This window comes from Austrofundulus limnaeus, unplaced genomic scaffold (assembly GCF_001266775.1).
Source record: "Austrofundulus limnaeus strain Quisiro unplaced genomic scaffold, Austrofundulus_limnaeus-1.0 Scaffold133, whole genome shotgun sequence".
NCBI classification, from domain to species: Eukaryota; Metazoa; Chordata; class Actinopteri; order Cyprinodontiformes; family Rivulidae; genus Austrofundulus; species Austrofundulus limnaeus.
In genome coordinates this window covers 782,471-794,838 of record NW_013952535.1, presented here as the reverse complement: position 1 = coordinate 794,838, position 12,368 = coordinate 782,471, and the positions used below count along the sequence as shown (strand labels likewise).

The window sequence follows — 12,368 nt, the reverse complement described above, 5'->3', positions numbered from 1 at the left end:
TCTAACCTCAAGTCGTTTGACCACTTCTTTAAAATCCTCAGTGTTATTACTGATACTCCTCAGGGACACACTTTCTCCACGCTCGTAGAAAATCTTTAAAGATGCAGGACTGCTAAGTGTCCAGCCAATCACATCCTTAGTGGCACAGTTGAACACCACAGCCTTGGCCTCCTGGTCCAACAGGATGAGAAAGTCATTGGAAAGGGCCAGTAAAGCCTCAATTTCCCCTCCGTTCCCATGATCCTCTGCATAAACCTGCCAGGTCACGGCACCAAGACTGCGCAGCTCTGCTCCTTCATACGCCCGAGTCTTCTCCTTCTTTTTATGAGCCAATGAAATGAAAGGAAACTTTCCAGAGGGATCGATAGACGTGCTCGTGGTGTGGCGCTCAGCCAGGTCACGCAGGTACTCCTGGCGTGTTCGAGTGGCCATGGCGCGAAACTTGTGTGACTTGTGGGCAGCGTTTTCTGCATTGATGACCTTGGCCAGCAGGAAGTCCCGGAACACAGACGACTTGGGAAATGTCACACCCTCTGGGATAGGTGGGCCAAAAGAGGGCACATCTTTAGAGCGAGTGACTGCCACACTACAGGAGAAGAAAGAATGGAAGACATTAAAATGCAGCAAGAAAAAGAAAAAACACAAGTAGAAGGGATAATTAAAAACCCAATTTTTCCTTTATTTTGACAGAATTATTTGCTCATAAACAAACTCCTGTTTTGATTTATTATATTACACATTGTCTAGAAAATAAATATGAATAGTACAAAATAAAAACTTAAAAACACTTCCAAGATATTTTGTAAACACCACATTAAAGAGTTAAACATTCTTGAACGCTAAAGATAAAGGATGGAATTATTCAAGGGCTTTATACTGTACAATCTGATATTCAAATTTACATTTAAAAAGTGGTTAGTTGCTGGAATATGATGAAACAAAGAATATACAAAAATAAGCTTAAAGCTATGTTTTGTTTGCATTCAAACCCAAGAATACAAATACCTCCTTAAATCTGTTACAGCAAACCCCAAGACCACAACAAAACAATAAAAGTTTCAGTTTTTCTCTTTTGCAATAAAGAAAAACAACTAATCTTTGCTTATTGAATTACCCACAATAAAACTATTGACTATACTGAACTGCCAAGTTATATGCCTGAAAGCAAGAAATATTGCATTTGCATCGAGACAATGTGTATTTTCTGCCTTTTTTCATCTCGCTCTTGTTTCCGCTTTAAAAAGTCCCTGGAATGGCAATCTGAGGTCTTCGGTATGTCAAGAACTCAGCTGAGCAGCCATGGATAGCAAAGAAGAAAAAAGCTGGAGTATTCTTCCAAACTTCCTGCCAAATTCAAAAAAACGTTTCTAAGAAAAGAGACTGTATGGGAGTGGATAAAAGGGGATAAGCCGTCCTGCCATAGAGAAGCAAAACATAACTAAATAAATAAAATGAATTCCTAGCCTCTCATTCTAAAAAACAAAAAGATGGTGACAAACACAGTGGTCTAAAGAGTTCTGTTTGCAACCTCATCTCAACCATAAAAGCTCAATCAAAAATCCGCTGGTGATAATTGCCAGGTTGACGAGAGCAGCGCTGGAAGATGGAGCCCCCATCCCACACGCTTCCCCGCTGACAAGCATCAGCACACATGTTGACACGGAGATTAATCACATCATCTAATAAGCAATACCCATTTCACCCACATATTACTAAACATACCTCAGAGACAACCTGTCCTCACATGCAGTGTTCAATTATACTACCGACAAAATGGTGACACCTTATTTCCCACCTTTCCTTGTTTGTGAAACTGATGTAGGAGGAAACCTTTTTTCTTATTTAAATAGCCTTGGAGAGTGAACATACATATCTGGATGAAAGAATGGTAGAAAGACCTAAAAATGGTTAGTAAATCAAAATGTTATTTGCATTTCCTTTTACGGTTTATGTCATAATTTCTAGTCAGTAAGAAAAAGTATGGAGTCAAATTCGACTCAGCATAACACAAACAGGTAAATTAAAAAACACTGATTAGCTTCTAACAATAGCCCTTGGCTTTGGGAGGGATTTTTGACTAGGGAGCATGTTTGTGGTTCAGGACAAGAGACACCCAAAGTTTGCTACATGCTGTCAGACCCAATGAAGAGAAAATAAAGGTTTAAATGATGAAAGAGTGGAATGGTGTCAAAACACACAACACAATGCAGTTGTTGTCAGGGGGTCCATGTTTCCAAGCATCAGGACTGACTCAGCAACAAAAGGGTGACCTGATCCACACCTAAACCATACAGTGTTTTACGGGTGATCATAAAACATAAAAGCCACACTTCTTACAAGTAATAGTTAAAATTCCTGTTAGATATTTCTAACAAGGCTGTTTGTTAGAAAATGAAGTTGCAAAGTGACTTGGTAGTTGGACTTGGAACTGGGTGTTGCATTGAGAAATAAATGAAGAACATTTCCTGCCTTGGAGATTGAAGACTGACAATGAACAGTTTTTCTCATCGTTCACCTGCATTTGCAATGACCTAGTTTTCTATCACTCAAGTTAAAGCTGTTTGCGAGGCTACACTTCTTTTATCCTTTATTTTATTTTTGCGAAATATAATAAACTTGTGAAAAATACTGCTAACAGCTACTGCACAAAAAACACGACAGCATCGTTACTATATCTGTCTGCATTTCTGCAAACGATTAATGAATCATGCTGGGTATTTTAGAGAAAAGTGCCTAAAGTGGCTACAAGCAGGCAGAAAAATTAAAGTGTGACCTTTTATACCTATTCTTTTCCATCCCTACAAACTCCACTAAATGCATTATATTGACACTCTGAAAGCATTTGTTCTGAACTCAAACACCTGTGAGTCAGACTGCAGAGACCCTGTGACTCATGCAGAACAGAGCACGATGAGAGGGTAGGGGTACTGAAGCAAAAGATCCAGACTCCATATAGAGTAATGAATGAAAAAAAAAGAAAAACGGATCAGAAAAGCTGGAGAGTTTGAGAGGGAAGAAGTGAGAGGAAGAGGAAAATGTTGTTACAAGAGGATTGCTGGGCTCTGTGGCTCCTGTGTGATCTTCGAGGCAGGAGGTTGGGCAGTAGAAATCAAAGAGCAGATTCCTGTGGTTTTAGTGATTTGTGGACTTATAAATATCCAGTGTGTGGGCAGACCTGCTCTTCCAGAATCCACAAACTGCTGCCCACTGAGAAAGGCCAAAAACCAGTCAATATGTGATGCAGTGGGAGGCTCAGGGGTGGACGTTTGTTATGAGAATAGATGTGCAGAAGGTATATGAAGTATACCATGTTTTTGTCTTCTTGGGACAACAAGTCTAAGCCATGTGTTACATGTGGATAAGAAAAATATAAAGACTTTATTCTAAAAGTAAACATTCTATGATTACCAAAACTATTTCAGATTAAAATGGAAAAGCACATTTAAGGCAATTTGGTAAACTGCAATGCATTTAATTTGTGATTTAGTTCAATCCACTAGTGGCACTCCCAGTGGTAACATCAACACAAAGAGGACCAGACTGTAAAAGATCTGATAAAACCCTAAAGACTTTAGATTTCCATGCCACCCATTTTTGTACAAGTTCTTTGAAATTAGCTTAAAAAATGTCCCAAACATTTGGGTAATCTTTAATTAATAGATCATGAATCAGTCAAATTTCTTCCCTGTGGCGACTATAAATGTTTGATTACCCAAAGAGGAGATTCCACCTGTATGCCTTATGTAAAATTTATTCTCACCTGAAGGCAACAACACCTAAATAATTCACACTTATGAATCACAGGAGACAAAAGACAAACCAGCATTTGTTCAGTTTTCACTGCGAGCTCACGTGTTTGTTTGCGCTGTTGCTCAGTAATGACGTAACCACACGGGGGACAATTAACGCCTCATATTGTGCTCAACTTCAGCTAAAACAGCCATTAGCAGAGTCAAAAACCGCAAGATAAAAAAAAGACAGATTACTAGACAATGATACGGAGGCAGAACATTTCACTAGAAGGTTGAACAGGAAATAGAGATATGGCAAAAAAAGTGAGTACTTCCTGAAGGTTATTTTAGTGTTGTAATTATTTTATAACACGTCATTTTAACTATGTATTCAGGCCTTTCTACATTTTCAATCTTAATGATTAAAGGGATCCATGATTAGTTGTAACATTAGACTTTAATTGATAAACATTTATTTTAAATGTAACATAAAGACTGTAAAAATACTGTAGGCTGTTTAGTTTTTTATAATTTTTTTAAAATATATTTTAACATGGACGGAGACATTTTATTTACACACAAAGCATTCTGGGTAAATGATGACGTTTTAGTTTAAAAATTATAAAAACTGAACAGACTACAGTATTTTTACAGTCTTTATTTTACAGTTAAAATATACGTTTATTAAATAAAGTCTAATGTTACAACTAATCATGGATCCCTTTAAAGATTAAACTGTAACTAAACAATATTGTTTCTGTGATAAATATGCTGTTATCTTAGGCAATAACAAAGATTTAAAAGCAAAAACTAATATTTTTAAAGCCTTTGCATCCATGTCTAAATTCATAGCTAAAGAATTGAAGGAAAATTTGATTAAAACAAAAGAAGTATTAGTACTGCATATGTTATAGTATTTCTCTGAGTTAAATTTTACAACCACTTAAAACTCACCAAAGCGTGGGTAGCAAGCATTAGGTCATGATTGCATTTTATACATATGCATAGTTTTAATGTCCATTTTCAGTGTGCATTTCACTGAATACATTTGGTATTATGCTGATCTTAATATGAGTGTTTAGAGAAATACAAATTCACACACAGCAACTAAAAACACATTTTCACTGCTACGTCAGCTACTTCACTCTGCTTAAGCTCTTTGGAGGTTTTTGCTGGACTACGCAGCTAAACAGGAAATAATGTCCTGGTAATGTTGGAAACTAGTACCCAATTGCTGCTCCTAAGTCCCCACCCCCACCTCCTTTAATTTGTCTGATTTATTATATAAACCTTTAATGAGACTGTTGTTAGTATACTGCATATTTAATGTTGTGCCACGGCTGTGCTAACTGGCTCCATGATTTATTTCCTTACGCTAACTGGCACGTTTGTGTGCAGTGAAGTATGCACTTGGTTTCTGAACTTTACCTGTAGGAGCAGTTGTCAGAACAAGGGTTGTGAGCCTGTACGATCACAAAGACGTGCTGGAAGTGTGAGCGAATGTTTTTGGGGGTGAAAGGAAGTGCCCCAGGTTCCTGGAACACAATTGTGATGATATCATTCCCAATATGGCGCTTCCGCAGCAACTAGAAAAGTTTGATGACAACAAAGACAAAGCAGAGAAGACATCAGGTGGTTGTGCACAACCCACAAAGACATAACAGTGGAGTTAAGTGTTTCGCAGTACCTGTTGCTTGTTGTTGGGTGTGTAGGGCAACATTGTTGACACATGGAACATGATCTCATAATCCTTATAGGTTGTGTACAAGGAGTGAGTGCCTGTTGAGTCAGCTGAGGAGGACACAGGAGCATGTGAATTTCTCACACTCTCAGTAGAAAAATAAACACACATTCACACACACGCAGTCTGACAAGCTGTAATTTTATTCTCTATGAAGTACTTTGGTGTATTATAACTAACTAAATTTTGATTTCCTTCATGAACCTCTGCAGAAATCACATGTCCCACTGCTTTGTTTCAGCACTGAAGAGACGCTGCACATTAAAAACCACCTCCACATTCTATTGATGTGCTCTCGTCAAAAGACAAAACGTTCATCAGGTGTTAATAAGGACAAGCTTGGCTGGGTTACATCAATTATTTGCACTTCTCTTGGAAGTGCTTTGAAAGGCTTTATTTAATTTACAATGCCATGCTCAAGGTTGTTTTGCACTGTATAAGGCCTTGCAAAAAGAGAGTGCTCATTTTTGTCTCGCAGGGAATCTGTGGCAGTGTCCTGGTTAATTTAAAATTAATTTGAAGTTCAGAAAGTCAAACGGGATTAAATACAGTGCACAAAAAATAAAAAAGTGTCTAAAAACTTTTGAGGAAACTTCTGACAAGCTAATAGTCTTCTGAAAAATAAAAACATGAAAGAGTGGGTTAAAATTAGTTGTTTCAAACTATTCTGTTCTGTTCTGTAAGATGGCACAAGAGGGTTGTAAAAACTGCCAAGGGAAAAATAATAACCAAGCCAAATAGCTCAATACTGAATTTTATTGCTCTTATTGTGTCATTTCTTTCTCACACTGCACAAACTGTATAAAAAACCTTTTCATTTAGTCTAGTAAAGCAAAAATATATTATTTACACTCTACAGAAAGAATAAATCTGGTTTGGCAACAAATTAAATAAAAAAAACACTAAATTTGATTTCACCTTGATATTCAATGTCAATGTCAATTTATTTATATAGCACATAAAAACAACAAAAGTTGGCCAAAGTGCTTCACAATTCAGCCAAATCAATAAAACAACAGAGCAACACAGAAATGTAAACAATAAGATCAATTTAAAATAGAGAAAAAGAACATTAAAAACATTATCTTTAAAAGAATCTCAAACTCTACCAGAATGAAAGGCCAGGGAGTAAAAATGAGTTTTAAGCAGAGATTTAAAAGTCTCAACAGTCTCAGCAGTCCGTATGCTAAGAGGTAAACCATTCCAAAGGTTTGGGGCAGAAACAAAGGCCCGATCACCTCTAGACTTTAGCCTGGATCCAGGACCATCTAAGAGGAACTGGTTGGATGACCGAAGTGCTCTAACTGAAGTGTGGATGTTGAGATCACACAGGTAAGATGGGGTCAGACCTTTTAAAGCTTTAAAAGTAAGCAATTAAATCTTAAAATGTATCCTAAAATGAACAGGAAGCCAATGGAGAGAAGCCAGAACCGGGGATATGTGTTCGTGTTTTTTAGTTCCTGTTAAAAGACGAGCTGCTGCGTTCTGGACAACTTGTAATCAATGCAGAAAAGATTTATCTAAACCAACATACAAAGAATTACAATAATCCAAACGAGATGTAATGAGAGCACGAATCACTTTTTCAAGGTCTTTGATTGGGAGGTATGGCTTCACCTTAGCAATAAGTCTTAGTTGGAAAAAACTTGATTTCACCACTGAGTTTATCTGTTTGTCCAATTTGAAATTATCAAAAATGAAATGCAAATTTCTAACAGAGCAGCTGTATGAAGCCAAAGGACCAAGATTGTCAGGAGAAATGTCTTTACCAAAGCTGATGACTTTTTTCTTACTTTCATTTAGATTCAGAAAATTCAGTTTCAGACAGATTTTTATGTCATTCAGACAGCTCAGGAGTGATTTGAATGAATTAATCGAACCTGGCTTGATAGGCAGGTAGACCTGAATGTCGTCAGCAAAACAGTGGAAAGGAATCTTACATTTACTAAAAATGGACCCCAGAGGCAACATATAAAGATTAAAAAGCATAGGGCCTAGAATAGAGCAATGCGGGACCCCACAAGTCAGAGGAGCTGTAGAAGAGATCTCTTAAATGAACAGAAAAACTCCTATTTGTGAAGTAGGATCTAAACCAGGATACAAATGTGCTTTTGATTCAACTAAAATATCTTCCTGACCAGCCAATATTCAGTTAGGATTTAAAATAATGATCACACTATACCTTTAAACCCTAAAATGATGTAAACACATTTAATCAACGGGGTTGGTGCCTAACTCAAGCCTGATTTTGTGTCATTTCTGCACATCTACATACTTTTCGTGTCAAGTTGAGCTCTGTATTTGTTGAAGCCTTTGAGTCTAACTCTCTCGCCCAGCAGATGGAGGAACTCTTCCAGGGCGGGCCCAGCTGCTTCATTATTGTACATCTCCTCCTCGCTGCTCTGGCCTGCCATGCAGTACATCACCCCGACCTTCCGCTGGAAGCTCAGCTGTAAAGAGAAGACAAACTTAATGAAAAAGGGGAGGCAGCTTTATCACCAAGACTAAGTCGTGTCAAAGTCACCATGTTGACATTTTAGGCTAAACTTGTGATGGCATTTGAAGAAAAGCCTTGAGTTGTTCCGTAGTGAACATGGTGCCATTTTCCCAAGAAATTAGGCTGACATTTTCAGGGGTTTTAACTTTTGATGATTGCACCAGGGAGCATGAGCATCAAAGAGCTTGTTTAGTATTTTCTTTCTTGTTTTTGTGCCTGGGCTAAGTTGTGTTTGATTATGTAACACGGTGCAATAGTTTGTCAATGTTCACACAAGTCTATGAGAAAAATAATGCAGCTAAAAATAACAGACAGCTAAGTTCTTCAGGTAGATAGATACATGCAGTGTGGATCAGAGTCTTGAGAAATGATTGCTTCAACACTTAATACCCCTTTTTTGTATGTTGATAGAAATATTAACAAAAGAACTTGACTGAGTACAATAATGCAGTCCAACCTAATCAAACTTTTAAATGAATTTTTGCCTTACCCCCTGCTCGTCCAGTTTCATCAGCTGATCAGTAACCTTAGGTGTGTTGAGCGCCAGGCGCAAGCAGTGAACATTGAGCTCAGGAATGAGGTATTCCAGCACTTCTTTGAGGGGCAGGCCTCGAGCAAGACCATGCTTGGATGTAGACGGCACCGCATCTTCAAGGATGGAGCCACGCAGGGTACTAAGCTGGAGACAGAAGAAGAAAAACGAAAAACACAGATTGTAAGATCAATACAACAAAGCATGTTTTCAAACAAATCAGTACTTCTGAATCAGGAAATCACTTGACCAAATTAACAAAACCAATATTTATTATAGGAGTTCCTTGAAATCCACCAGTAACGAAGAACTAAACGGTGCAGAGAAGCTTGTGGTTAAGTTTTTTAATCTGTTTGTCTAATATTTTGTTTTTGTAACATAAGTTACCATGGCCATTGGTGCACAATGTCATTACTTAAAAATAAAGAGAAGGAATATATCCACCCGGTATTTTTATTTTTTGCTGGTACATTAAAAAGTAAAACAATAATATACACTGCGCGGCCAAAAAAAATGTCATACACTAATATCTGGTTAAAGCTTTAGCTTTGATTATGACACACATTCTCTGTGGCATTGTTTGATAAGTTTCTTTATGTCACCAGATTTATTTCATTTATTGCATTAATGTTTCACCAAAATCTTGCATTGATGATGGTACAGTCTGACCTTCTCCAGCACAAAGATTCTCAGTGGACTCTGTGGAGCCAATCCATGTGTGAGAGTGATGTCTCATGCTCCCTGAACCACTCTTTCAAAATAAGAGTGAATGAATCCTGGCATCGTCATATTGGAATATGCCCGTGCCATCAGGGAAGAAACAATCCATTGATGGAATAACCTGGTCATTCAGTATATTCAGGTAGTCAGCTGACCTCATTCTGTTGCTGAACCTAGACCTGAACAACTACAGCAGCCTCACATCACAGACCTTAGAAGTGGATACTTGGTTTTTTGCCGGGCAGTATAAATAAAGAAGAACAAATAAATTAATGTAAGGTTTGCTCATATAGATTTTATCACAAAGACACTTCAGGCTTCAAGTTAACAGAAGCACAAGGATGTTCATGAATAATTCAGGAGGACTGTAGAAGTCCAAGGCCTGAGTATCTATCAGGAGCAAATAACAGAGCTGGCAGTCTATAGTAGTCCCAAGACACTTAAAAGTGTCTGTTTTGTGTTTGGTTGGGCCAGGGTTGGTGTAAGCACACTTTGTTTTCAACGAAGTGGTAAAAAAAGAAGTGCTCTTAACTCAAGAGAGGACACTAGCCCTTGATGGACACTGAACTTTTGTCTTCAAAATCAGTGCATCCCACTCACTCCCTCACTGGCACACACACTTACAAAGCTCTCTACTCTGAAAATAGCAATTACAAGAGATCCAAGGAGTCACACAAAAAAAGACAACAGCACAGTAGGTTCTGCGTCATCTTAAACGACTGCAGGGGCAATTACTCATGTTAGGCTTTAATACAAGAACAAAGCTTTTCCTTCCTCATTTTATTACTTTTGGTTTTATTTTAGTCTCATTTAACAGCAAAATGGCACAGCTCAGTCTTTCACAGACGAAGGCTGACAAACATGGTGGGTGGGTGTTTAGCTTTGGGAATGAGGACATAGATCTCTAGCTCTGGAGTGCAGAAAAGGAGGGATTTACAAAAGATTTATTCTCACTGAAATCCATTGATCGAGTGGTGCAAAAAAACAAACAAATAACTAGATGAATACATGAAAAAATCTGATCAAATATGAAAACATTTAAGGTGATGTTAAGGAGCAGAGGCGGTAGCATCTTGAGCTGAAGCTCCTACATCTACCCCCAACTGAGAGCAGATCCTGTGTGTTAACTCCTACACAATTTGAACTCATAATAGCTTTTCTGTAACATCACTCAGTACACAGTGTACTAAATATTGACACATTCGAGAGCATGAAGATTCAAGGAGCAGCTGCTAATGCAGCAAATCTTGGTGAATGGAAAGCTTAGTCAAAAACAAACCCTTAAACATGAAAAACAACAATTAAAGCTGACACAACAAACTATACGACAGTATGTAAAACAGAGGAACCTTCGTCTTTGTTTCCGTTTACCTCACTTGTTCTGAAGATGACCCTGTAATTGTACTGCTGACCATGTTCTTTGTGTTCCTCTAACTTCTCCCTCCTCAGGCTCACAGCCAATGGGCCCAGATTCTCATCCACTCCCAGATAATTCCAGTGCTCTGGGATTAAGAAGAGTAAAGATTTAAGACATAATGTGAATACAGAAAATGAAAAATCACAAGACAGAGAAACTAATGTCAAAATATCTCATGGAAAAGTTATTTTAGCATGCAAAATGTTTTTTTTTTCTATAGGTTATTTCCTTTGGCACAAAAACTGATTACTGAGTAAATCTTTAATAAAACTGGCTGTAAATAATGTTTTCTCTGCAAATACATTTTATCTGAGACAGAATGTTATTTAAAGTATTAAATACAATCATTGAAGTTAAGATAAGGGAAGATGTGTGTGTGGATGTGTGTGTGATGTGTCTTAAAACATTTCTATGTAAAGCACTTTGTAACATTTGTTTAGAAAGTTGCTATTCAAATGAAGTTATTATTATTATTATTATTATTATTATTATTAAAAAACATTATTAGTAATTTGTGTAAGTAATTTGATTGGAAAACCAAAACAAGACAAGTCTTCATAATAGAACAGCTGACTGCAAAACTCTAAATGAAAATTACATTTTCCTACAAAGACGGGTTCCAGTGACTAAAGAACTGTTCATATGCATGTACATTCTTTGTTCTTCATTATAAAAAAAGGTTAAAAAAAAACAATGAATATTATTTAAAGTAGAAAAGACAAGTCTAAACTGTCTAATATCCTTACCTCTAAGATAGAAATATTTTCTGTAGTAATAGGCACCGAGGTCAACATGTTCCATAATGTATCTCTTAGAGCGGTCAGCATGTTGGCTGGGACCATCTTTAGGAGCCTCCAGCACTGCCACACCAGCATTAGTAAAATGAGTCATGAGAGTAACTTCCAGAGGTCCTTCCTCTGTGCTGCCAGAAGAACTACCAGAGCTGCCACCACTCCCTATGCTGCCCTGCTACAAGACAGACAACAAGGAAAGGTGAAGTGAGCAAGAAAAGCAGAATCTGTAAATATAAAGTTTTTTTTTTAGTACTGGGCACGCGTTAACGCAGCCGACGCTTAATGGCGAGAATTTTTTTATGCGCGTTAACGCAGTTATTTATTAATATTTCTCCATCGGATCTCCCTGTTCACTGGGCAGCTAAAACACACAGACACACAAACTGGTCACGGTGGGGAGGCGGGATCTTGATCATTATTGGTTTAGATGGCCTTCGTCCCGCGTCTCATCCAATAAGAGCCTTTGTTGTCGAGCTGTTGTTGCCCCCTCATCTTACGACTCCACAGACTGTGGCAGGCTTCAAAACAGACCTATAAACCTTCTTTTTATTAGTGTTCTTATCGATTTCCTTTAATTGATGTGTTTTATTTTTAACTTTTTTAACATGCAAAGTGTATTTCATTCTATTTGTATTGTTACTATTGTATTTGATTGTAGCACTTCGAGATTTTTTTTCTAAAATGTAAAAGCGTTATAAATAAAATTCATTATTATTATTATTATTATTATTATTAGCTGTTGCTTGGCAACTCGCAGCCACTCTCATGCATTAAAATGCATTGTCCCTTTTTTTAATATAAAACAGGACCTAAAAAATGCTCCAAACATCTTTGAGTCAGTTAAATTTTGTGCAGCATAATGAGGTTAAATCAAGAATTCAGTGATATTTATTATTATCATCATTATTATTATTATTATTATTATTATTATTATTA

General features: G+C 37.3%; 1 protein-coding gene across 4 annotated transcripts in view; it reads right to left on the bottom strand.

The window, feature by feature from the left end:
* sipa1l1 (signal-induced proliferation-associated 1 like 1) overlaps positions 1 to 12,368 on the bottom strand; it is a 78,387-nt gene that overhangs the window by 22,936 nt on the left and 43,083 nt on the right. For all 4 annotated transcript variants that reach the window (XM_014015730.1, XM_014015729.1, XM_014015731.1 and 1 more), the window contains 7 exons: positions 11,385 to 11,607; positions 10,593 to 10,723; positions 8,460 to 8,648; positions 7,748 to 7,922; positions 5,419 to 5,522; positions 5,160 to 5,317; positions 7 to 586 (listed from right to left, as the gene is read on the bottom strand). In XM_014015730.1, the coding sequence (XP_013871184.1) occupies positions 7 to 586; positions 5,160 to 5,317; positions 5,419 to 5,522; positions 7,748 to 7,922; positions 8,460 to 8,648; positions 10,593 to 10,723; positions 11,385 to 11,607 (1,560 nt within the window). The remainder of the gene's footprint in view (positions 1 to 6; positions 587 to 5,159; positions 5,318 to 5,418; positions 5,523 to 7,747; positions 7,923 to 8,459; positions 8,649 to 10,592; positions 10,724 to 11,384; positions 11,608 to 12,368) is intronic.